Source organism: Setaria italica, chromosome VII, assembly GCF_000263155.2.
Source record: "Setaria italica strain Yugu1 chromosome VII, Setaria_italica_v2.0, whole genome shotgun sequence".
Taxonomy (NCBI): Eukaryota; Viridiplantae; Streptophyta; class Magnoliopsida; order Poales; family Poaceae; genus Setaria; species Setaria italica.
Genome location: NC_028456.1, coordinates 22060349 through 22085192, shown reverse-complemented (window position 1 = coordinate 22085192; position 24844 = coordinate 22060349). Strand labels below are relative to the sequence as shown.

Genomic DNA, 24844 nt, shown 5'->3' with positions numbered 1-24844 from the left:
GACGCAAGCGGCGGCCTCTGACGGTTACGGCTCCAGGACCCGGTCGCGCTCGTCCGCTCGCGCGCCCGTTTACCTTGTCGTGCCGTGCCAATGCCAACGCCAACGGAAACTCTGCGTCTCGCCGCAATGCATCCAGGTTTACGCCATCCACAGGACGCATAATTGCACAAAGCATAACCATGTATTCCAAAATCAGATGCTACAAACCAAACAATCAGCACGTAGGAGTTCAGAAAGAAACAGAATATTTACATATGTAGTAATTTTTTTCTCCGCGCCAAAGACTTGATCAGGGCCATAGAACGTTCCACCGGGCAGTGTAGAAGCCGTCCAAATCTCACCGTGCATCACATACCGTTACGGCGGCGCCCCCTCTCCCCGCTGCCAGCTGCCGCTAGACAACGCAGCAGTGGAAGAAAGCTTCTTTCCAATATTCCCCCGCCTTGTTCCCATTCTTCCCTCCTCTTTCCACCCCTGCAGCTGCTCTGCTCCCCGCATGGTGTGAATTGTGATCTGCCCGCCCCCGGGGGAAGAAAAAAAAAAGAAGGAAAGGCGCGACGCTGCTAGCTAGCCATGCCCCCGCCGCGCGCCGCCGCCGCCGTGCCGGTGGCGCTGCTGATCCTGGCCCTGGCGGCCGGTGCGGCCCGGGCCGCCGACGACCTGGCCTCGGACGCCGCGGCGCTGCAGGCCTTCCTGGCGCCGTTCGGGTCCGCGACCGTGTCGTGGAACGCGTCCCGGCCGGCCTGCTCCTGGACGGGCGTCGTCTGCACGGGCGGCCGCGTCACGGAGATCCACCTGCCCGGGGACGGTCTCCGGGGCGCGCTCCCCGTCGGCGTGCTCGGCGGGCTCACGAAGCTCGCCGTGCTGTCGCTGCGGTACAACGCGCTCTCCGGCCCGCTGCCGCCGGACCTCGCCTCCTGCGTCGAGCTCCGGGTGATCAACCTGCAGTCCAACCTCCTCTCCGGCGAGCTCCCGGCGGCGGTGCTGGCGCTCCCGGCGCTGACGCAGCTCAACCTCGCGGAGAACCGCTTCTCCGGGAGGATACCGCCGAGCATTGCCAAGAACGGGCGGCTGCAAGTTCTCTACCTCGACGGCAACCGCCTCACGGGGGTGCTGCCGAACGTCAGCATGCCGTCGCTCACCATGTTAAACGTCTCCTTCAACAACCTCACCGGCGAGGTGCCTAAGGGCCTCAGCGGCATGCCGGCGACGTCTTTCCTCGGCATGCCGTTGTGCGGCAAGCCCCTCCCGCCGTGCCGGGTGCCAAGTACGCCGGAATCACCGACGCGGCCTCCCGCGCTCGCGCCCGAAGCACCGGCGGCCTCGCCAGACAACCGCGGACGAGGCAGGCACCACCTCGCCGGTGGCGCCATCGCAGGCATTGTGATTGGCTGTGCGTTCGGCTTCTTGCTCATCGCGGCCGTTCTCGTCCTCGTGTGTGGCGCGCTAAGGCGCGAGCCAAGATCAACCTACCGCAGCCATGACGCCGTCGCGGCAGAGCTGGCGCTGCACAGCAAAGAGGCAATGAGCCCCAACGGCTACACTCCGCGGGTCTCCGACGCGAGGCCGCCGCCTTCGGTGCCGCCTGCCGTCGCCGCCGCATCCGTGGGGAAGAAGAAGCTTTTCTTCTTCGGGAGGATCCCTCGGCCCTACGACCTCGAGGACCTGCTGCGCGCGTCCGCCGAGGTTCTCGGCAAGGGCACGTACGGCACCACGTACAAGGCCGCGATTGAGTCCGGGCCGGTCATGGCGGTGAAGCGCCTCAAGGAGACCTCGCTGCCGGAGCGCGAGTTCCGGGACAAGGTCGCGGCGATCGGCGGCATCGACCACCCCAACGTCGTGCCCCTGCAGGCCTATTACTTCAGCAAGGACGAGAAGCTCATGGTGTACGAGTTCGTGGCCATGGGCAGCCTCTCCTCCATGCTTCACGGTACGTGCCCTGTCCTTCTCAAGCAACCCCCTCTCTGTTTTTGACGATCAAATCGAACGAGATTTTCTGATGGGGTTGGTAGTAACTGCAGGCAACCGCGGCTCCGGCCGGTCGCCGCTGAGCTGGGAGTCGAGGAGGCGCATTGCGCTGGCCTCTGCGCGCGGCCTCGAGTACATCCACGCCACGGGCTCCATGGTGACGCACGGCAACATCAGGTCCTCCAACATCCTCCTCAGCCGGTCGGTGGACGCGCGCGTGGCCGACCACGGCCTGGCGCACCTCGTCGGCCCCGCGGGCGCGCCAGCGGCGACCCGCGTCGCGGGGTACCGCGCGCCGGAGGTCGTGGCGGACCCGCGCCGGGTGTCGCAGAAGGCCGACGTGTACAGCTTCGGCGTGCTGCTCCTGGAGATGCTGACGGGGAAGGCGCCGACGCACGCCGTGCTGCACGACGAGGGCGTGGACCTCCCGCGGTGGGCGCGCTCCGTGGTGAAGGAGGAGTGGACGGCCGAGGTGTTCGACACGGAGCTGCTCAGGCACCCCGGCGCCGAGGAGCAGATGGTGGAGATGCTGCGGCTGGCCATGGACTGCACCGTGCCCGCACCGGACCAGCGGCCGGCGATGCCAGAGATCGTGGCGCGCATCGAGGAGATCGGCACCGCCGGGTCGGCGTCGACGGCGAGGTCCGGACGGAGCGCGTCCATGGACGAGGCCGACGACCGGCCGCTGAGGCCCACCGGATCGATCCGTCAGAGCTAAGGTCCGTCCCTCCGTTCGGTTACTCGTGTTCTGATGTCAGGGTGCAGCGTAGTGATCATTCGGTAACTCATGGAAGGTTCGGAAGGAAAAAAAAGGATCTTTTTGTTCTGTCTTCTTGCGCTTGTCGTAGAGCGTTGCCCGTGTGCTGTTTATTCTTTGATGAAGTTTCATGAATCTCTTGATGCTTCTCCCTCCCGAATTCTTTCGTTTAGCAGCATGTGTGTGTGTTTGTGTGCAGATGGTGGTCAAGTTGGTGATAGGAGAAGCCCTGATGCAATCACGCAATGTGTAATTACTTCTAGTACCTGATTAATGTTCAATGGAAAAGTTTTAGGCTCGAGCCCATTGCAAATTTGCAAATTGCAATGCAATCATCTCAGCTGATCTCATGTCTGATCGTGCGTGCGTGCCATGTCTCGCCAGCTAACAACTCGCACTACGAAAGCAGAGTTGCTTTCTTGCTTCTGCGCCAGTACGGAGTACCACTAGCTGCTGCATTGACCGAGCGCTCTGAACCGGCCAGTAACTGTCTGAGATCAGCAGCTGGAAACTGTTGCACTGCAGTGAGGGACGGCGTCGTCACATCGCCGGTAATCTTCAAAGGTCAGAGGACCTGATCCTGAACACGCGACCGGGTCGAACAGCGACGACGACAACAACCGGACACGAACTGACTGACGTAATCCCAGTTTGGCGTTTGTACACTGCAAAACACTGGTGAGATCGCCGAGCAAGCAACACGAACATGGCCGTTGGTTGGCGGCATATCAGACTGTCCCCGGGATACGAACTGCCCCGCGGCTCCAACGGCAGCACCGCGTCGACGAGAGGTTGTCGTATCCTTCTGGCTCTCGGGCCGTAGTTGCCGACCACGAACTCCCGGGCATCCATCCACCCCTGCTGAATCCTCGAACGGAAAATTATGCAAGAACTGGGATGCCGCCGGGGAGCTGGATAGATCATGCACGCCCTGTCATGTTCGTTGCCAGCCAGGCTTTTTTAAAAAGAAGAAGGCGGATCCATCGAGCCGCGTCGCTTCCTCACTACGAGTCCGCAGCAATCAGTGGGCGATCACCCCAGGCAATAATGCTCGCCGCCGCATTATTGCTGGCTCCGCCGGGTCGCCGTGCGCTCGCAATTCGCATCGCCTTTCGGGAGGCACAACGCAACGCCGACGCAGAGCGGCGAAGACGCTTTGAGGCTGCCGATGTGATGCGTCGCGTCGTGCAGGGAACAGTGCTAGCAGCGGTGTACCGGCGGCTTTGCGAGCTGGTAGCGCCGGGGAGGTACGCGAGGAGGACACGACGCGTCGGAGGAACTGGTGTGCACGGCAAGGCAGGCAGGCAAAGGCGTCGTGGGGAGCAGTAACTGATGCCGGCTTCGGAACGATGCGAATGAGAGCAACCCGGGGTGCGCGCCCGCACGGCCCGATCGGTCGATTCCATCGATCGCCTTTTCGGTGCGCCGGGTCCCCGCTTGGCGGCCGGGGTTGGGACTAGCACGTCAGATCAGCGCCGTCCGTCGTGGGGAGAGTTGGGACGGGCGGGTGGGTGGGCGCCGGCGGGCCGCCCGGCCGGACGGAGGGGGTGGACGGTGGAGCCCCGTCCAGCCTCAGCAGCTGCACTTGGCGAGTGCGTGCCACCACGTGCCGGGCGGCGAGGGGTGTCCCCTCCGGAACAGCGCCGCGTCGCATCCGTTGTCGTGCGCCATTGCCCATTGAAGCGCGACGGTGCGCTGCGCTCACCTGCGCCGGCCGGCCCCACCTCCGTCCTCCGACGTGGTGCGCTCGTACGCGTGCGCTCCCGGCACCACGGCGTCGGGGTTTAACACTTTGCGGTTTTTTTTTTTGCACGAATCCTGCCCGTTGCAACTAGCAAATATGGCCGCACGGGGCCCACGACTGCACGTTGGGCCACTGGCGACCGGCCCATTTACGAAGTTGGTTGGGTGTCAGGCCCATCTGGCGGCACGGCGTGGGCTTTGGCGCATCCCTCACGGCAACACAAAATTCAAACGAGTTTTCTTTCTTGTTTCCCAATCCAAAAACCGGCTACGGGTCCTTCCAACAAAAAGAAAACCGCCTCCGGGCCCACGCGCCATGACACAGACCGCCGCTTCGGACCTTCTTATCTCGCAAGAAATGGGCGGACCCAATGCGCACGCAATAAACCCCCGCAAAACCACTAAAAGCCACACTCAGATCCGCACAGCGCCGCCGCCCCCCAAACCGAATCCCCCTCCTTCCCCTCGCTAGGGTTTTACCCCCCGCGCCGCCGCACCCCCCGAAATCCCCCCAACCCCCGAGAGAGGCGCCATGGCCGGCGGTCCCGCTGCGGTGTCGTTCCTGACCAACATCGCGAAGGTGGCGGCGGGTCTCGGCGCCGCGGCCTCCCTCCTCTCCGCGTCGCTCTTCACCGTCGACGGCGGCGAGCGCGCCGTCATCTTCGACCGGTTCCGCGGCGTGCTGCCCCAGACCGTCAGCGAGGGCACCCACTTCATCGTGCCCTGGCTCCAGAAGCCCTACATCTTCGACATCCGCACGCGCCCGCACAACTTCTCCTCCAACTCGGGCACCAAGGACCTGCAGATGGTCAACCTCACGCTCCGCCTCCTCTCCCGCCCCGACGTCGAACACCTCCCCACCATCTTCACCTCCCTCGGCCTCGAGTACGACGACAAGGTGCTCCCCTCCATCGGCAACGAGGTGCTCAAGGCCGTCGTCGCCCAGTTCAACGCCGACCAGCTCCTCACCGACCGCCCCCACGTCTCCGCCCTCGTCCGCGACGCCCTCATCCGCCGCGCCCGCGAGTTCAACATCATCCTCGACGACGTCGCGATCACCCACCTCTCCTACGGTATCGAGTTCTCCCAGGCCGTCGAGAAGAAGCAGGTCGCGCAGCAGGAGGCCGAGCGCTCCAAGTTCCTCGTCGCCAAGGCCGAGCAGGAGAGGCGCGCGGCCATCGTGCGTGCTGAGGGAGAGAGTGAGTCCGCGCGCCTCATCTCTGAGGCCACGGCAATGGCTGGGACTGGGCTGATTGAGCTCAGGAGGATCGAGGCGGCCAAGGAGATAGCCGCGGAGCTGTCTCGCTCGCCGAACGTGGCATACATTCCTGCTGGTGACAATGGCAAAATGCTGCTTGGTCTCAATGCTTCTGGATTTGGCCGGTGATTCACTAGTCTGTTTTTAAGTAAGCCTTTTGGTGCTTGAGCATCTGCCTGCTTGTGCTATGCTATGCATGACTAAAACTGTGGCTTCAAAGACAGTGATATCAACTCTCGCTTAAATTTCAGTTGTCTCGGAACGAAATGTGTTCGTCTTGTGCTACAAATAAGATCTGGGTCTAAAGTCTGAACGCATTTGTGATTTGTCTGGTTAATGCGACAAATAGATGAATTGTTGAATCTGCATTCTAATTCTTCAGCTGCAAATGCTCTTGTTGATTTCGTTGCTATCTAATTTTGCAGGAATTGGAAATCTGTTGTGGCAGCCATCTGATACTTTTTATGCATTATGATTTGCATTGGTTAATGTCCTCCTATGTGGTTGAATCTTCATCCTAAGTTATTAGTGTGTTGCTGAGTTTGCAGTTAGTTTAACCTTGTGTGATGCTACTTACTTACCTTTGTTCAAAAGGGCTCTAGTTAGGTCTTGGTTTGTGTATAAAACTCCTGTGTCATCTTGAATAAGGTCCTCACAAAACCTAAATGCTTTGCTGATTCCTCATCGGTTGATTATTTTCTAATTGTGCTAGAAGGATATTCTCTTCCTTAGGTGATTGTTATGTTATCATGTTACTTTGGAGTTCGCTAGTGATAGAACTTACCAGGGCCTTCTTGATATGATGCTGCATCAGGTTTATTTGGAGTCTAAGCAATATGGTTTATCTTGGATTGTAGCTTCAGAATTTGACTTTGTGACGGATGTGTTGGTCTTGGTGCATTGATATTGGATAGTTAGATGTTCACTGGCATATGCTTACTCAGACCTGTGACATCTTGAATAGCCCTCAAATTTGAATGTGTGTCGTGATGCTATCTTGGGTTGATCATATACCTTTTCTGGTGATAGGTTTGGGTGTCTGTCAGTTCATTAACTGTTCATTTTTCTTTTTCTTTTTTTTTTTGGGGGGGGGGGGGGTTGTATGTCTTTTCCTTAAGAAACTGGTATCAGGTTTAACGAACTGTTTGTTAGGTACTTTATTTCTCTATAGGGGGTCTGTATATCTTTTCCTTGTGAAGCTGTTATCAGGTTGATGAACTGTTTATGTGTTAGATACTTTATTCTCTTCATTTTGGAAGCTGCTATAATATCAGGTTAATTTGGAGTTGTCTCTTGTGAGAAGGACACTAGGATTTGAGCACTCTAGCTGGGTCTTGTCATTGTTGGATTTTAGCTTCACAATTTGCTAGATGAGTGCTCTTGGTGTCTGGTCTGGTAGTTTGATTGTTCATGACTTTGGCCTGTAGCCTTGTTATGAGTTCCTGGTTCAAGTTTGTTTTTTTAGGGAAACCTGAATGGCACTGTTTAGCCCTCTTGGTACCTGGCTTCGATTGTAGGCTTGGGTGCTACTGACTATTGAGTACTGAGCTGTGTATATTATCTTAATTTCCAGTTTCTTGCATAACTTGTGTTGGATTCTATAGCTGTAACCTATACTAATCTCGGATGCCCAAACTATTCTGTCATTTGCATCTATTGCGTTTGTGTCACGATTTTTATGTTGCAGATTTGTTGCCCAACCTTCTGTTGTTGAAACTGGAATCTATTTGTTGCCCAACCTTCTGTGGTCGATACTGGAATTTATAACTGCGTTTTGTGAACGGTGGTGACTGTTCAGATTGCGCTCTGTAGTCCTGATTCGTGAATAGCAGAATTCTACACCCGATGCAGATTTTGTTGCTTTTGCCTCTTGCACGTTTTCTGTTGGTTTAGACAAACATCATGGATTTTGTATGGCCCGTTTCTGGCGAGTTTGGTGACTTGGTCATGCTAGGAGGGCGAACGCACTGTTGGTTTATGCTTTGTTCCCTGTTGCAGACTCGCAGGTAAGATCTGTCATTCTGTGATGCTACCAAGCATTTATATTGGTTGTGGCTCCTGTGATTGCACTATTATCTGGAAAGCGTGGTTGATCCATTTAAGCGGTCGTACCTGAACAGAAAAAAAAGAGTAAAAATATATTAAAAAGGGTTCCATTTTCCTTCTAAAAAATACCATTTCCTTTTTAAAAAACCGGTTCCATTTTCTAGAGTTCCATGTACGGTAATGCTAAGACACAGGTGTCCGGACGGGGAAGAAAGATCGGATGCTCCGATAAATGTTACGATAGTTAAGTATTGATGTTGTAACTATTATTTTTTCATGTTTTACAGTGAGTGTTGTATGAAATATAGTGTTCATATTGCGGCAGGAATTTTCTATCCTGGAAACGAGTTGCATGAAACATAATGTTTATATTGCGGTGGGAATTTTCTATCCCGAAAACGAACGACATATTTATTTGTTTCAATATTGCAACTATATATTTTTGATGTTGCAGATGTTGTATTTTGATGTTGCAACGGAGCGTCCATCGGACATCCGAGCTCTAGTAGCGCCAATTTATAGCGTGTTTGGTTTGTATCGTCGTACCGTCCGGAACCATCCGACCCAAACTAAGCCTAATCACGTCGTTTGGTCTGAGGCACGGCATCGAACAATCCGTCACCAAGCTATTCATACCGCAGGCAGTAATCTACAATACAGTATCGGATGACCTCGTTCGGAACCATCTAAACCTAGGGGAAAATGATCTTGTGAAGAAGCAAATGGTCCTGGACGGAGCCGCTCCTCAACCCAAACAAGTTGTTAGTCACTCAGGTGCTTTTTTGTTCCCGACGTTCCTTCTTTCCCTTCTGCTTGAGCGGCGGGTGCAAAGGGGTTCCTATCTAGCTTCTGTGTGCCACGTATGGAGGATGGATTAGGCCCGTCAAGCCCATGACCACCTTCTTCTACCTTGCGCCCAGCGGCTGCAGCCTCGGCCAGCGGCCGCCGCGCTGATCGCCCACCAACCGCTGCCGCCCGGCTACCCCGCCCTTCCTAACCTAGTGGCCTTCCTCACAACCGCCGCCGGTCATCGGCCCACCGGCCATCCAGTCCCGCCCGGAGCACCACCTCACCTCCGCTACTGGCCAACCCGCCACCACATTGAGCCTTCAGGCTACCCCCGACCCCCCTCTTCTATGGCCGCCGGCAATTGGAGCTCCCACCCAGCAATCTCAAATCCTAACCCTAACCCTGTCACTGTCTCCACCACCACCCCAGCCAACGCGCGACTCGCCGCCGGCCACTCCCCCACCTCTCGCTCGCTCCACCGGGCTTGAATTCCTCGGCGGCGTGGGGGAGTCAGCGGCGGCACGAGAGGGGAGGAAGAGGAAGGCGATCAAACGGCCAATGAGTCGTACACGAATCTTAAAACAACTAAGCCAAGTACTATGGTAGTGATTGGTAGGCTGCACTAGCTCCTAGCCAGACTAACTCTAACTCAGGCCAATTTTGACCAGATTAAACCAATGCAATTTGTTTGTGTTTAGTTAGGTGGCTAAAGATAAACTAATTTGCTATACTCATGTTTGGTACGATGCACACTATAATAAAAATGACCCTATATTTCTACCGCCCATCATCTCCCCCCTTCTCTCCTCTCCCGCAATCCGTGTCGCTCGCCGCCGTTGGCTCCGATTTGCACCGCTGCAGCACCAGCAGCCATGCGCGATGAGCACCGCATGCTCTCGTCCTCCTCCTCGAACTCGTCGTCGTCCACGGCAGGTGGGAGGTGAGGAACGAGGCAGGTTGACCACGGCAGCGAATAAGCACCATACGAGGCGGCAAGCAGCTTCCTTTCCTCCGGCGATGGCGACGCAGGATCCGAAAGGTGACCAGTCCATCGCTTCTACTCCTAATCATCTCTTGTGGCCTCGTCAAATCATCTCCTATCAATTTTCTCCACACCGAATGGTAGCCAATCGCTCATCTTATCCCCTGTTGCTGTCCCCAGATGCTGCTCCGACAGAGGAGGCCCCCGTCGCGGCCGGGCCGGCGGCGCCAACGGCGAGGGTGAAGGTGCTCTTCTTCGCCCGCGCGCGGGACCGGACGGGCGTGTCGTAGTCGTTGGTGGAGGTGCCGGCGGGAGGCACCGCGGGGGAGTGCCTCGCCTGGACCGCGGCGGCAACCACCCGGTGGGGTGAGAAAAGAAAGCACGGAGGCAAAGGAGAGGTGAAGCGACTCACCCAAAAAACCACCGACAGCTTAAGGGTGTGTTTGGTTTTGGAACGACGTGGGTCGGGTCGGAGCCGACCCACTTTTGTGGGTTGGAGCCAACCCAGCTCGTGTTTGGATGAGTGGGTTGGAGCCGACCCAGTTTTTTGTTTGGTTGAAAAAGTTGAGAGGGTTGGGATGATGTCCTTTTAACACCGTTAGCTGTGGGCCCCGCCTGTCAGTTGCGGGGCCCACCTGTCAGCCTCTCTCTCCTCCCTCCCTTCCTCCTCCTTCTTCTTCCTGGGGCCGCCCAGCCTCCTCTCATCCCCGACGCCCCCGACTTCTCCGGCTCCTCCGAGCCTCCCGGCGCCCACGCGCCGCCGGCCGCCTCCTCCTCCCTACGCGCCGCCGACCTCCTCCTCCTGCTCCGCCCCACCGGCTTCCTCCACCGCGCCCCGCCTGCTCCGCCCCGCCGCCGTTGGCCTGCGCCGCACCCTGCCGCCGGCCTCCTGCTCCGCCCCGCCGCCGGCTTCCTCCACCGCGGCCCGCCTCCCGCTCCGCCCCGCCTCCCACTCCGCCCCGCCGCGCCTCTGCCCCACCGCCACGCCTCCTGCTCCGCCCCGTCGCCGCGCCTCCTGCTCCGACCCGCCGCCGCGTGCTCCTGCTCCGCCCCGCCGCCGCGTGCTCCACCTCGCCGCCGGCCTGCGCCGCGCTGTGCCTGCTCCCCCCACCCCCCTACCCTCCCGGCGCCGGCCTGCGCCCCGCCGGCCTACGCCCCCCACCGCGCCCCTCACGGCGTTACACGCTCGCTCACTGGGTTGGAATGGTCCGCTCGTTTTGAGGGGATCGTTCTAACCCGCATCTATACGGTATATTCCCTATGGGGGTCGAACCCAACCCACTTCATTCCTAACCAAACACGGGATGATGAGGGTCCGACCCATTCCAACCCACCTCGACCCAGTAACCAAACACACCATAAGCTAGCCTGCATAGCTGGAAACGCAACTCATTTGCGTTCCCGGTAAGCCATGCTAGGAGCCTCCTTTTGCACCACACAAGCCTGGCTAACACCCCAGGTTACCAAACGCTGGCTAGGTGCATTACACAAGGACTATGCACCCTACGAATCACATCCTATTCCGGAAGTCAGATAGGAATGGCGGGTGCTAACGGCCCCCTGGAAAGTGGAAACTGGCCCGGCAACTCGGCCCATCTCGCTCGGCAGGTTTTTGCGCGCGGTCCGCCAAAAGAAAGAGGCGTGGTGGTGGGGTTCTTCCGTTCTTGGATCCGCGGGAGATGCGGGCGGCGGGGCCGGTGGGCAGCGACGGCGCGACGCGGGAGCGGGTGGTGGTCGCCTGTCGCCTCGCCCGGCCCCCGACAGTTTGTCAAACGCCCATGGCAGATCAAACGGATAGTCAGGTGCTGCGGGGACCACACGTGCCCGCTGGCCTTCTGTCTCCTTGCTAGTCATGGAGAGACTTGCTCTGGGCATCTCGTGCCACGCCGCCTGGCCACCACCAAAGCCACAGACCACGATCACTCTCCTGCCGATCAGACTGTGAATGCTGGGATAAAAATACATCCATCAAAGATCCTGGCGTGCGTGTGAGAAAACAGCAAAGCGAATGCATCCGATCCAAACCCCAACGCAAGCGGCTCCAAAGCAAACAGCAGAAACAAGCTCGTTTTGCGGAAGCAAACCGACGCCTCGGTCTCAAAAGCTGCTCCCACGAATTCCAGGAGCAGCAACCCAAAACTCGCCTCGGCCTCGCACCCCGACTCGCCAAACCCCAAGGAAAAACCCAGCCGACCACCGCTCCCCCGGGACAGATCGCCTCGGCATCTCCCATCTCCCCCCAAGCCCCGCGCGGTCACCATGTCCCCTTGCCACCGCCGCTGTCGCTGCTGCTGAGTGCTCACCGCTAGTGCTGTGCTGGGTGTTGAGGATCCGTCCGCAGGCGGCAGGCTCGCTGACCATGGACCCGGCCTCCGAGGAGCTCGAGCGCCGCAGCCGCTACCTCAGCGCGCTCGTCCGCCGCACCAGGCTCGCCGACCCGCCCCAGCCGGAGCCGGAGGAGGAGGAGGTCGCGGAGGGGAAGGTGGATGTCGTGGAGCCGGTGCTGCTGAAGGCGGCGCCGCGCGTTCTCGAGGAGGGGAAGGGAGGGAAGGAGGACACCAAGGCGAAGGAGAGAGCGGCGGCGGAGGCGAAGGGGGAGGGGAAGGTGGCGGTGTGCGTGCGGGCGGCGGACATGCCCCTGCCGCTGCAGCGGCGCGCCGTCCGGATCGCCGTCGAGGCTGTCGCCGCCATGCCGCGGCTCCAGAGCAAGCGCCTCGCGCTCGCGCTCAAGAAGGTACACTGTACAGAAAGATTGTTTCTACTGTTCTTTTGCCTGTTTATTTTTGGATTTATGGTCACCTAAACAAATCTCTCAATTGTTAAGCCAAACATCAAGCATGTTGGTTTCACCCATTGCTGTGTGCGGACAGAAATCAAAGACAAATGCATAGTTAACTCGATTTGGAGTAAGATCTAGAGCCCACTTTACCTTCTTAGAGTACTGGAAATACCTTGGCAAGCTGCCATGTTTTTGGAGTAGGGGAGAGTTTGATGCAAATGCTACTTTGGCCAAATTTGAATGGGAGGCTGAGATAGTGCCAGATCAGATAGTTCAAAATTTCCATTTATGAGAGATGGTCCACTGCGCTCCTGAAACAAAACTCGATTTATGAGTTATGTAGTACTCAGGATGTGCAAGAGTAGTTAATACATTTGCCGTATAGATGGTTACTAGTTTCATGTCACAATCATATTTGGAGGTGAACATGGGAAACTGGCCCGCCAACAAAGGGCTGTCGCCTGTCAGCCTCTAGTTTCCTTGTTGCACAAAACAAGGAAATGTGAGGCAATAGGGAGAAGAGGTGGGAGGGGACTAAGGTAAGACAATAGAGAAAATGTGAGGATGGGTGACAGCTTGCTGAGTGCTGACATAGAGACATGTATCGCACAGCTCAGATAGTCAGATCAACTTTGGATGGGAAGTTCTCAATTTCTCATGGTTGAGCAATGCTTGATCTCAGCTGTTGATTCCAGGATCTAATGGATTCTTAGCATCTTTTATGGCTGAAAGTTACTCCATCTCCATGCTTTTTTGGTGGCTAAGTTGGCACGAGGAGATGCAGCTGTGCATGGTATGGCTTATGTTGATCTGATCAAAATGGTGGTGATGAACTTCAATTTTCTTGTCAGTTGAACCAGAAATTGAGATATTGGCATAATTGATGCACTTAGAATTACTATATTAGATTTGCACATGTTTTTCACTTGGTTACTGCCTGTATACGTTGATAACTTGACATGACCTCCTTGTTCCTAACGTGCACCATTTGTGGTTTAAGTTATCTACTTGGCTATAAGTCATTATACTAGCTAAGAATCTAAGACTTGGTTTGTTCAGCCACGATATTGAACAAAGATGTCACTATTTATGTTCTTTTGGTCCCTTCCTTCCCCCTTTAAGCTTTGTGTCTCTTAATTGCTAATTCATGAAAAGTATTGTTATGATTGGGGGATCAACTTTGATTCCTCTATGGTATTCTTGAATTTAGGAAATTTCTTAGATTTCCACACAAAGAAAATGCATGATGTGCATATTATCTATGCATGTGACCGTGTGGATTGATGTATCGCCTGCTTTTACTTGCATAGTGTTACAGTTTGACAATTTTCTACAAATATATTTAGTAAAATAGGCAACCTTTTTCCACGGACATTCAAATATTCTTTGATGTGATGCAAGTGCAAACTGTCTTGGTGCATTACTTTGGTACTTTCTCAGTTTGAACAGTCTCATGCAATTCAATTACACAATACACTTTCTGGAGATTCATCTCTTCCACTTTCTTTGTCATTTATGAAATAAAGAACAGCAGCTACTTAGGAACTACAAAATCTGATTACCAAATACCAATTGATATTTTAGTGGAATTGCCAGTTTGTTTCCTGTGGCAGAGTATAACACCTTATTGTAGAATTCAATCTGTTCTCTAAAATTCTTTAGCTCATGTTAGCATCCACAGAAACCTGCCTTTGACTGATTGAATTGTGATGATTGGATAACTTGGTGTGATATGCTTGATGGCTTCCTGTTGTGTTTGTTTCAAGTATTGAAGATTTAGTTCCATCCTTTTGTTCTTCCATTCTCACTTTTCTTGATATCTGGTGACTGATTCTCTCTCTCGCTATTTTTAAAGGATTTTGATACAACATATGGGCCTGCTTGGCACTGCATTGTCGGCACAAGCTTTGGTTCCTATGTCACTCACTCCTTGGGAGGTTTCTTGTACTTCTCCGTTGATAAGGTCTACATTCTTCTCTTCAGAACTGCCGTTGAGCCACTTGCCCATCCAGAATGAGACCTGAAATCTGTTTACTCACAAGTGTAGATGCAGTGCAAATTGTAATTTTGAACAGAAGTTGTACTAGATGACCCTCAGCGCTCCATGCTTCGTTGGTACTAGAGGTAAATTTATCTGCCCACAAATTGTAGAACAGCCAAAGCCTCTGTAGCTTCTACTTTGTACCGACGCAACGGGCTGCTGTGCAACCATTGCTGTACTTTGTGATCTGGAGTTACAAAGCTGTAGCCTGACTTACATCTCAATATGAAGGTTTACCTCGGTTTCCAATAATGCTCTGGTTGTGACATTCGAGCTAGTGGGACTCCTGATGGATGGTTTCTTGTCTGTCCAATTTTAGACTGACGATTGTTGTATGGCCTGATTCCAGACGTGAACATGAATGTTAGCAGAACCGCACTGAAATTGCATTTGCAGACAAGAACCCTGTGAATGCTCGCTGCAGATCAGGCCGAGACGCACACGTAGCAGAACGTGATCCCAGGTGGTGTCGGCAGAACAATGGAGTGCCCAGAAAAGAAAGGAGAATGATGACTGGTGGCGACGTAATATCTGAGTTCTGGAGAGCCCGCGCGTCATAGATTGCTCGCAACACGCAGACCCAGAAAAGAGAGGAGAATGATGAATGGGGTGCGATTGCGAAGCCTTTGCTTGGAAGAAAGAATCAATGTTTTGAGCTTTCCTGGCAGCAGATTTGCTAGATCGTTTTTTTTCCTGGATCTTGAATTCTAATCCAAAGTTTAGGACAGATGGTATAGAGATCTACCGATTGCCTTAGAAGGAGAGACATCCTATCCGACCAGAACAAAACATCTCATCAAGAGATGGGTCGGGGGAAAATTTGTGAATACACTACTTTAAAGAAGCCCAAAAAGAGACAGCAATTGACGCAGGACCACTCACAATAAACTGCGATGAAAAGGTAAAATACAAAGTAACACCAACAGTTTTAAAAGGGCTTCCCAACCCAACCAAACCTGGCTCCAGTGACCCCCACCAACAAGTGGGACGCACCCGAGGCCTTGCCCGGCAACATCTCATATGGGGAGCCCACAGATTTTCCCGACAATAATCATAGCACGGCTACAGCGTCGCACCAAAGAAACCAGGGTCCAGATCACATTGCATAGTGTCATTAGACAGCAGCAAACACTAGCGACTAGTTTCTAGGGCACGTAAATCCGTCTTTACTGCCCCTCGCTCGAGTCGTGCTTGGGTGCCTCCCTGATCTCTTCCGCAGGGTCCTCCTGCAGCCAAGGAAAACGAATAAATTTTTCAGAATCTGAGTGATATCAGGAGGATACAAGGAAGGAGTGTCAGAACGTTATATTTGGGAAATACTAGGTCTTACCGAGATGTCGGAAGTCCATAGGGTCAAGTTATCACGAAGGAGTTGCATGATCAAAGTGCTGTCCTTGTAGGACTCCTCGCTCAGGGTGTCGAGCTCCGAGATGGCCTCATCAAAAGCCTGCAATTGCAAAGGAGGGAGCATCAGCATGATGTCTGTCACATGTCAGTGGTTTCAATAAAGAAACAGACTCTAAATAACCAAAATCTCCATTCTTCTTTGACTCGCAGAAGACTTCAGAACACCAGACAGGATTAGAAATATTCAAAGGCATGACCTATTTTCGACAAGGTCACATGCATTGCAGTTTAGTAACATCACAAGCCACACTAAGTTTACTCTCACAAACAAAGAATTGACCAGGTATATATACCCATAAAAAGCAGAATACCAATATTGCTAAATACCAATCTTTGCACCAGGGTGAAGAAGCAATTGTGATGTCTATGGGCGACTGAGGATACCTAAACCCAAAACCTTTTAAGAAGCAATATGAACGACTGCAAAAGATAACCTAATATTTGTTCTCCTAAAGTCAATTTGATGCAGATCCAAAGAATTTGCATAACAAACTCAAGGACAATTTGAAATTGATGACACCTAATAGCCATACTAAGTATAGGTCAACTTTTAAGGCAGATAATGATTAAAGGTTAGGTACACCAATAGGATCCTTTTTCTCGTGGGCACACTCAGCAGAACAGTTGACAAGCAATTAAAAGATGTTGTCTCCCATCATACTAATTCCATGAAATTTCCATTAAGTCAACTACGGAATAGTAAGGAACCAAAATGTTCGGTTTCCCGTCCATATCAGAAAGTGTGCACCTTGCATAAAAAGTGCACATGTTTATGACTGCAGGTATGACCCAAAAGCAAATAGTATTATATATTAATGCAGTTCTAATATACAATAGGCTTCACGCACCAGAAAAGGTAACATAAAAGTGTCACCAAAGTAAAAGGATGAGCAGTATGGAGTCTAGAAATGCAAAAAAAGGAGAAAAAGGTAACAACGTAGTACATATGGTCCTCTAGTGTGAAAATATGGTGACACTAATGTCCTATGCCCATGTTTTTCCTTACCGCACAATTAACAATGGTCTTATGGCAAATGATCATACAATTGCAGCATATCATCGACAACAGACCAGCAATTCCATACACAAACATTCCAGATCCACAAAGAAAATATACTAACCAAACATCAAATTGTGCAGAAAAACAAACCTGCTTTGCAAGACTGCATGCGCGATCAGGTGAGTTCAGAATCTCATAGTAGAACACTGAGAAGTTAAGTGCCAGACCAAGCCTAATAGGGTGAGTTGGAGGCAGCTCAGCCAAAGCAATGTCCTGATTGCAGCACAAACCAAGATGCTTTCAGTAAACTATCTATACATGTAGTAAGAAGAACACAAGCATGATGCTTCACCAACAAACTTGGACATTGGTTAACAAATGAAACAAAAAAAAATGTTGACCTGGGCAGCCTTGTATGCCACCATGGTATTCTCAGCAGCGTCCTTTCTCTCAGCCCCAGTCTTGAACTCAGCAAGGTATCTAATCATCACGATTCAATCAGTCAAATGAAAACACAATCCCATAACAAATGTGAAAGTCTTACTGGGCATCACATTACCTGTAGTAGTCACCCTTCATCTTGAGGTAGAAGACCTTGGACTCGGGGGCAGTGGAAGAGGGGACAAGGTGGGACTCGAGCAGCTTGAGGATGCCATCACAGATCTTGGTGAGCTCAGTCTCAATCTTCCCACGGTAGTCCTTGATGAGTGTTACACGGTCCTCATTGCCTCGGCCTTCCTCCTTCTGCTCGATGGAGGAGATGATGCGCCATGAGGCACGACGGGCTCCAATGACATTCTTGTATGCAACAGAAAGGAGGTTGCGCTCCTCCACGGTGAGCTCCTCCGAGTCCACGGTCTTGGCTACCTTCTCCATGAACTCAACCATCTCCTCGTACCTCTCAGCCTGCTCGGCGAGCTTGGCCATGTACACATTCTCCTCACGGGAAAGCTCCGCTGATGCCATCTTATGGTTCAGTTCCTAAAACTTGCAGTGTGCCAAATCTGCAGAATTGTGGGAAGCAGTGAGCCAATCCGTTCCTCTAAGATTTAAGATACATGAATACAGGAGTGAGCAGACATCTGTGGAACTGATACCCATTCCCTTGTGGCTCAAAATTCAGAGGGGGAATTCTAGAATAAAAATCGTGGGCAACCCCTACCAATTCCCGTAATTTAACAGTAAAAGTAAGTGCTAGTGTATTTGCTTCGATAATTTTGCCTGCACATAAACATCAACTAAACTTGATGCTGGATTATTTTGAAAGCTTGTGTACTAGAAACTTAGATGTCCCCAAGCTTGACACCTCGCTTAACCTAGTGAAGCGCCAGATCTGAGAAACGACGATCACGAACAAGCAGGGGAAATACAAATTTCCATGCCTGTCAGCATGCACACACACCAGAACCAGTTGATTCAAGATTTGACCGTTTCGCATGCTAATCCCGTCGGATCAACAGGACATGGATCACCTAACTCGCCTACTCGATGCAAAGGGAGCCAAACCTACAGTAAACGCGCCGCGAGTCCATGCGGAAACGAGAGGTTTGGGAGAAAAAATCCAGCGAAAATACGAGCCAAACATCGGGAACAAAGGGGATCGAAGCGGTAGTGACCCAACCAAGAGACGATGAGAGCCGGAGGAGCGGGGAGCGGAGCGGTACCTCTGCGTGCGTCTTCCTCGCGCTCCGGCGTTCGAATCGGGGGGGGTTTGCGACGAGGCGGCGCTTCCCCGGGGGCCTAGAAAAGGGCTGCCTCCGAGTCCCTCCGCCCAATCACGCCGCGACGCGTGTCCACGCCACCGTGGCAGCCCTAAGCCCGCGCGGCGCATGTGGTCATCCGACCCCACCGGGCAGACGGTCAGGCGGAGGAGCGGAGCCATCAAGGCCGTCACGACGTGTGGGGACCGGACAGCCTGGTCCACATGTCAGGGTGCCTGCTGCTGGTGGTGGTGGTGGGCCCGGGGCGCCCTGGTGATAAGCTCGTCGGGGCCTCCGGCCCCACGCAGCGACAGCCTGGACGCGCTGGACCGGGGGGAAGGCGGCGGCGCGGGGGCAAAAGAAAAGGGATTCTCCCTCTCGCACACTCGCACGGGGCGCAAGCTGGTCGAGGCACTGGTACGTGGGCCCGATCGGCTCGCTGGCCACGTGACGGGCCCCTCCGTGAGCCGGGTGCGGGTAAAAACTGGCGTGCGAGGTGGGCTTGTTCGGCGTCGACGCGCAGGGCGGCGGCCGGGCGGAGCGTGGGCGAGAGGGAGAAGAAGACGTGGCGCTGAGGAGGCCGTGGGGCCCTGCGCGAGCGTCGCGTGACGCGGTGTGGAGGCGTCGCGCCCACGGCGGCGGCTGCGAGCGGTTCGGCCGCGCGACAACCAGCCGCCCACCATCATCTGCGCGGCCCGGTCGCGGCCGTTGACGCCGTGTTAGTGTGGTCTGTGGTGTGCCATTTTCTGTGGAAACTGCCTCGGTTCCTCCGGACTCCGGTCACGGTGCTTTGTTCTCCTACGCACCTCGATGCTGTTCATCACGTATTTGGCGAAATTGAAAAGCAAAAACTATATCCAATTTTTATGTTAAGAAATATGCATGTAACCGAACACGGAAAAAATGACGATGGTATAAGGGTGTTTGGATATGTAGACTAAAAACAGGTCACATCAGATATTTGATACTAATTAGAAGGACTAAACGTGAATTAATTATAAAATTAAGCTAATTCGCTAGACGAATCTATTAAGCCTAATTAATCCATGATTGGCTAGCATCACATGGTCAAATCATGGACTAATTAAGCTTAATAGATTTGTCTCGCGAATTAGCCTTTATTTATACAATTAGTTTTGTAATTAACCTATATTTAATACTTCTAATTAGTATCTAAATATTCGATGTGGCATGTGTCTCCAAACGGGATGATAGGTGTTCAAAAGGTTCTCTAGGGACCCGCCAAAAATACTATTGAGAAGCTGAATGAAAAATGGCAAGTTGGCTGGTAGAAAATTCAGCAATTGTTAGCCGGTCCCTGTCATATAGTGTCATTGTCCCTTGTCTGGCTGAGATGCCATTGCCCAGTCTCCGTTTCACAAAAAAAAAGAACCAACCAAGTCTGAATATAATCTACTTTTACTTCTGGTCTAATTTTACGGCTAATGATGTCACGCACTCATGCGCATCATTTCCTTTCCTCCGCTTGCACACTATATAATCACACATGCCATCAATTGTCTTATTCCATTGAGTCATAGTCCTGCTGCCCAATTTGGTGTTACAATGGCTATGTTGAGGCAGCGCAACATGCATAGACCCTTTCCCCGTTAGCTGAGACGGCGTCTATGTTGGACTGCATGCCACAAGCCCACACAACAATACTAGAGTCATTTCAAAATAGCATAGTGCCACCAAGCGCAGTAGATCAGTCTGTCACTCTATTGGGGGTTGGACATTGAGCGCATCTGATCTCCTATATCGGTGTGTTATGTTACCCTCGTCTACTTGATCCATCACACAATCCTTGATGTGGAAATGTATCGTTAACAAGTTGATTTAACACTGGGAAAAAGTGAAACAGCTTAACTATTTTGCATATATGAATTGAAAAACTGAAGTGAGGTGATAGGAACCGAAAGCAGCATAAATATTTTCTTTTTCTGCAGGCTGCAAGCTTTAGTCTAGTGCTACAGGACCACGCAGTGCCTTGGTTAGTACTGCTTGGAGCGGTAGGGAGTGCCGTGGAGAACGACGTCTATATATCCGGGTTCAAACATACGCTAGCTGATACGCATTCATTTCATTCTTAAGTGAACGCCGGGAACCTGACACAGTTTTAGAACAAGGAAAAGCCTCCAATCCAGAAAAGTACAAACATGCATATGTACTCCACATCTTGATCCAGTCATCCAGTGAGACACGAGGAGAGAACCTAGTATTTGCTTTTTGAGGACTGGAAAGAACCAAATTTGGAAAATGGCAAAATGCCCGACGTTCACACAATCACACTTCACACAGTTTGCAATCTCGTCCAAGTGACGGAACCACATTTCAGGCCCATTTATTTTTCAGGCCCAGCAGCATGTTAGCCATTTCGATGTCAAAACCAAAGGGGCAGCATCAATAATTTTAGTCGCTTTTTAAAGGGTGCTTGTTTAGCTTTTCCCTTTCTAAAAGGGAAAAAAGGAATGAAAAAAAGAGTAAATTTTGTTACCACTCATAGTACTAGGGATTTGTCCATGGCTAACTCAGTAAATCCTCAGCTTTTTCCGATGATTTTGCTAGTGCATTGAGAATCTTTTCAGCAGTAAAAGGGTCACTGGTCTAATCTTATTTTCTGCTAATGTTTCGGTGACACGCAGCATGCATGAGAGTACCCTGTGTGCACCCTTTGTTTTTGTCCTTTAGAAACGGTAAAGAATTCCTCTGTTCGATCTCTTTCTCCGCGTAGAACCTCGTTCATCCGATAGCTGCACGTGTCTCTTGCCGATCCCAAATCAACTTTCTCATGGCACTAACATCTGCCGCTTTCCGCCGCACCTTTCTCATCAGAGGCTGCAGAAACCATCAGTACACACTACGACACACCCATGCACTTTCGAGTTTCCACTGAGAACTTTGTACCTGTATACACGACCATTAATTCAAACGTTGAGAGTTCCTAATGAAGCCAATTAGTACTCCTGTCAGTCCTGCCTCCTCTTTAGGTGTTTCACCTAACCAAAAAAAAACCGTACGGCCATTTCGCTTTGCCTTTGCACTCGCCACTGCATTCAGCTATCATGTTCGTCGCCAGAATTCCCGTGTATCTGGACGGCATAAAGCTCCAGGTTATTCAAGCATAAGCTGCTCTTTTTCCGATACATATCCTCTAGAAGCTTTACTCGTTCCGTGGAGCATACATGGGCGAAGAAATAAAAGAATCCCATTAGTAAGAGCGAGATCGCTCAAAATCGATCGCGGATGGATTATGCACGAGCTTGACGGGGCAAAGATTCCCTGGGATCTATTCGACGCAACACGTCTTTCCAACCGATAAGTTTTCATAATTCATGGATGAACCGAGGCCGCTCCTTTTGTTTCGGCACCTAATCATTTCTTACCGACAACGCTAATGATCTACACCGGCCTTTTCATTTCTGCAGTGCGGGTACCTAAATTCCGGGACTCTTTTTCCCGGGAAAAAATGAGCTAGCTATGATGCCCATTATCGGTAACGAGCTGCTATAAGTACGAGGCCTGCGATGCGGCCGAATTGGTATCCTGTGCTGATCAGCTGGTGCGTTCAGTGCAGTGCAGCAGCAACCCTGACGAGGACTGGCCATGGTCTCCCCTTCGTCAGTTCTTCCCAAGGTCTGGGAGTGCCCCTTGGTGTCTTGGACATATCGATGACTTAGCTTGCATGCAGTAAAATTTGGGAGTGTTGACGGATAGATGCCTGCTGCCTGCTAATTGTTCGTGAACGTCCTGGCCGATGCTGGTTTTGATCGAGATAATGTTGTTTTTATCTTCCAGGTCGTCGATGACGCGACCGATCAGGCCACCCCTCGGCGCGCCAAGTGGTGGTACGTGACGTTCCACAACGTCACTGCCATGGTCGGCGCCGGCGTGCTCAGCCTCCCGTACGCCATGGCTCACCTAGGATGGTAAGCACCAACCCACGCGCCACGGCCCAAGAGCCCCTGATCTCTCGCGCGCCATGACCGGCTGCTGGCTCACTCGACAACCTGTTCCTCCTCTTCTCCAGGGGCCCCGGGGTGCTGGCGCTGCTGGCGTCGTGGGGGATCACGCTGTACACGCTGCGGCTGCTGATCGAGCTCCACGAGTGCGTCCCCGGCGTGCGGTTCGACCGGCTCCGCGACCTCGGCGCGCACGCGCTGGGCCCGCGCCTGGGGCCCTGGCTGGTCGTGCCGCAGCAGCTCATCGTGCAGCTCGGCTGCGACATGGTGTACATGGTCACGGGCGGCAAGTGCCTCCAGAAGTTCGCCGAGTCCGTCTGCCCGACCTGCGCGCCGCTGCACCAGTCCTACTGGATCTGCATCTTCGGCTCCTTCCAGTTCCTCCTCTCCCAGCTCCCAAATCTCGACGCCATCACCGCCGTCTCCTTCCTCGCCGCCGCCATGTCGCTCAGCTACTCGACCATCTCGTGGGCGGCGTGCGTGGCGCGCGGGCCGGTGACCGGGGTGAGCTACGCGTACAGGGACGGGCCGGCGGCGGACTCGGCGTTTCGGGTGTTCGGCGCGCTGGGGCAGGTGGCGTTCGCGTACGCGGGGCACGGCGTGGTGCTGGAGATCCAGGCCACGATCCCGTCCACGCCCACCAAGCCGTCCGGGGCGACCATGTGGAAGGGCACCGTCGCCGCGTACATGGTCACCGCGGCGTGCTACTTCCCCGTCGCGATCGCCGGGTACTGGGCGTTCGGCCGCGACGTCGGCGACAACGTCCTCGTCGCGCTGCAGCGGCCTCCATGGCTCGTCGCCGCCGCCAACATGATGGTCGTCATCCATGTCGTCGGAAGCTATCAGGTGATCAAGTACTGTATATATTGATAGAATGTGTTTGTTCATTTGCACATGTAATGGCACGTCGAGCCATGTATGTCAGTGAAGACGAAAGGCGCATGCATGGTTCACACCTGAGCTACAACCGAACTAAAAAAAAAAGCTCTGAATCTGCGACTTTGGCAGGTGTATGCGATGCCGATATTCGAATCCATTGAGACGATTCTGATCACGAGATTCAGGGTGCCTCAAGGATTGCTGCTCCGTCTCGTGGCTCGATCAGCTTACGTTGGTAAGAACTGAGACACTGAAACCTTCCATTTACGTTTGTGAATCTGAATCATGGATGGCCGCGGACATCGTTGCAGCATTCACGCTGTTCATCGCGGTGACGTTCCCGTTCTTCGGCGACCTCCTCGGTTTCTTGGGAGGGTTTGGGTTTACCCCGACATCCTACTTCGTAAGCTGCCTCCACATGCCCAAAATGGCAAAATTTCTCGTGTCTAACTAGGTTACCAGCAGTGATCAAACTTGTTCGGTGATCTTTGCAGCTCCCCTGCATTCTGTGGCTAAAGATCAAGAAGCCGCCGAGGTTCAGCGCGTCGTGGTTTGCCAACTGGGTAGGCGATAACAGCTCTTCTGTGCCACTCTGATCTGAACTCTCGTAAACTGGGAGAGTTCAGACTTCTGGGACAGGTATTTGACTGTTCACCTGTTTGGTTTGATTTTGTTTTGTCAGGGCTGCATCGTCGTCGGAGTGCTGCTGATGCTCACGTCCACCATCGGCGGGCTACGGAGCATCATCCAGGACGCGTCGACATTCCAGTTCTACTCCTGAACCCTGACGCCTGCTCGTACGTGACACCATCCCAACAGATTGTCACCCTCGTGCACGCGGTTCTACCTTCTCTTACAAGCTTGGGGTGTGGCTGCAGTCTGTCTGCCGAAATACAGAGGACGATGCAACAAGCTGCCGAAGCTAGCCAAGGCGTTGTGTTTCTACGGATGATAGTAGAAGACGGCGCTTCGCTACAGATGGTAGTAGAAAGTTGCCTTGCTTCAAACGTCGCGGCTTGGCCGAAAAATGGACGCAAAAGAATCGGCGTGCGGTTAATTCAGCGATGGGGGCTTTTTGCGGTGCTCTGAATTTGAATAAACTGTCGGAACATCTGCAAGTTGTGTAGTTGCAGCATGCAGATGAGACGAATAATGTTAGCTATATAGTGACATGTGATTATGTGAATCAAAGATGTGTGCGCCGTGGATCTATCCTTAGTTCGTTACGGGAATTTTTGAGATGGACGATGTTCCTGCTACCTGCTAGGTAGTACAGAATTTCACCATGGCCATCAAGATGGTACTCGGCTGACTGAATTCTGTGCCTCGGCACCATTTTCTGCAAGACCGTTTCCTTTCAGTAATGCTTGTTTCGACGAGAACTATGTGACACAAATGCAAGGAAAGAGAAATTTTATTTTCTGACTGAATAACCGGGATGAACATAGTACTAGTTTCAACTGCTAATCTCTGTACCAAACCAGAAGACAACAAAGTTTCGCCACGGCTCGATTCTAATTGTTTGATTTGACG

The 24844-nt window shown here is 52.9% G+C and overlaps 5 protein-coding genes and 1 long non-coding RNA gene across 7 annotated transcripts; 5 read left to right on the top strand and 1 right to left on the bottom strand.

Annotated features, from left to right (window-relative positions):
• Positions 1 to 232: 232 nt before the first annotated feature.
• LOC101784379 (probable inactive receptor kinase RLK902) lies at positions 233 to 3046 on the top strand. Its single transcript, XM_004975814.4, has 3 exons — positions 233 to 1930; positions 2022 to 2687; positions 2925 to 3046. Exons 1-2 carry the CDS (start codon positions 574 to 576, stop codon positions 2684 to 2686), a joined length of 2022 nt encoding a protein of 673 aa, XP_004975871.1. The 5' UTR covers positions 233 to 573; the 3' UTR covers position 2687; positions 2925 to 3046.
• Positions 3047 to 4897: 1851 nt separating this feature from the next.
• On the top strand, positions 4898 to 6100 carry LOC101783972 (prohibitin-3, mitochondrial). Its single transcript, XM_004975813.4, has one exon. The coding sequence runs from the start codon at positions 5001 to 5003 to the stop codon at positions 5853 to 5855; it is 855 nt and encodes a 284-aa protein (XP_004975870.1). The 5' UTR covers positions 4898 to 5000; the 3' UTR covers positions 5856 to 6100.
• Positions 6101 to 9236: 3136 nt separating this feature from the next.
• On the top strand, positions 9237 to 10117 carry LOC105914829. The gene is made up of 2 exons (XR_001164525.2): positions 9237 to 9600; positions 9724 to 10117. It is a non-coding gene; the product is annotated as an uncharacterized LOC105914829 (long non-coding RNA).
• Positions 10118 to 11452: 1335 nt separating this feature from the next.
• LOC101783170 lies at positions 11453 to 14665 on the top strand. Its single transcript, XM_004975812.4, has 2 exons — positions 11453 to 12277; positions 14178 to 14665. The coding sequence occupies exons 1-2, from the start codon at positions 11552 to 11554 to the stop codon at positions 14337 to 14339; spliced, it is 888 nt and encodes a 295-aa protein (XP_004975869.1). The 5' UTR covers positions 11453 to 11551; the 3' UTR covers positions 14340 to 14665.
• Positions 14666 to 15217: 552 nt separating this feature from the next.
• Positions 15218 to 18570, bottom strand: LOC101782762 (14-3-3-like protein GF14-6). The gene is made up of 6 exons (XM_004975811.3): positions 18435 to 18570; positions 17330 to 17774; positions 17172 to 17250; positions 16921 to 17043; positions 15694 to 15810; positions 15218 to 15589 (listed from the first exon to the last, which is right to left on the bottom strand). Exons 2-6 carry the CDS (start codon positions 17734 to 17736, stop codon positions 15530 to 15532), a joined length of 786 nt encoding a protein of 261 aa, XP_004975868.1. The 5' UTR covers positions 17737 to 17774; positions 18435 to 18570; the 3' UTR covers positions 15218 to 15529.
• Positions 18571 to 21995: 3425 nt separating this feature from the next.
• LOC101782074 (lysine histidine transporter-like 6) lies at positions 21996 to 24651 on the top strand. Of its 2 annotated transcripts, XM_004975810.2 has the most exons (8): positions 21996 to 22106; positions 22269 to 22399; positions 22501 to 23278; positions 23441 to 23546; positions 23623 to 23714; positions 23806 to 23874; positions 23994 to 24108; positions 24190 to 24651. In XM_004975810.2, the coding sequence occupies exons 1-7, from the start codon at positions 22077 to 22079 to the stop codon at positions 24090 to 24092; spliced, it is 1305 nt and encodes a 434-aa protein (XP_004975867.1). In that variant the 5' UTR covers positions 21996 to 22076; the 3' UTR covers positions 24093 to 24108; positions 24190 to 24651. The 2 variants fall into 2 exon arrangements, with proteins under 2 accessions (XP_004975867.1, XP_004975866.1); XM_004975809.2 differs by having other exon boundaries at positions 23994 to 24651.
• The last annotated feature ends 193 nt before the right edge of the window (positions 24652 to 24844 follow it).

Bases quoted from the DNA above. Each gene is read 5' to 3' on its own strand.
- LOC101784379 (XM_004975814.4), top strand. From the start codon at position 574: ATGCCCCCGCCGCGCGCCGCCGCCGCCGTGCCGGTGGCGCTGCTGATC. The intron at 1,931-2,021 runs GTACGTGCCCTG...TAGTAACTGCAG, and splicing joins CCTCTCCTCCATGCTTCACG to GCAACCGCGGCTCCGGCCGG.
- LOC101783972 (XM_004975813.4), top strand. From the start codon at position 5,001: ATGGCCGGCGGTCCCGCTGCGGTGTCGTTCCTGACCAACATCGCGAAG.
- LOC101783170 (XM_004975812.4), top strand. From the start codon at position 11,552: ATGCATCCGATCCAAACCCCAACGCAAGCGGCTCCAAAGCAAACAGCA. The intron at 12,278-14,177 runs GTACACTGTACA...CTATTTTTAAAG, and splicing joins TCGCGCTCGCGCTCAAGAAG to GATTTTGATACAACATATGG.
- LOC101782762 (XM_004975811.3), bottom strand. From the start codon at position 17,736: ATGGCATCAGCGGAGCTTTCCCGTGAGGAGAATGTGTACATGGCCAAG. The intron at 17,251-17,329 runs GTAATGTGATGC...CGTGATGATTAG, and splicing joins ATGAAGGGTGACTACTACAG to ATACCTTGCTGAGTTCAAGA. The intron at 15,811-16,920 runs GTTTGTTTTTCT...TTGCAATTGCAG, and splicing joins CATGCAGTCTTGCAAAGCAG to GCTTTTGATGAGGCCATCTC.
- LOC101782074 (XM_004975810.2), top strand. From the start codon at position 22,077: ATGGTCTCCCCTTCGTCAGTTCTTCCCAAG. The intron at 22,107-22,268 runs GTCTGGGAGTGC...TTTATCTTCCAG, and splicing joins CTTCGTCAGTTCTTCCCAAG to GTCGTCGATGACGCGACCGA. The intron at 23,547-23,622 runs GTAAGAACTGAG...ACATCGTTGCAG, and splicing joins GGCTCGATCAGCTTACGTTG to CATTCACGCTGTTCATCGCG.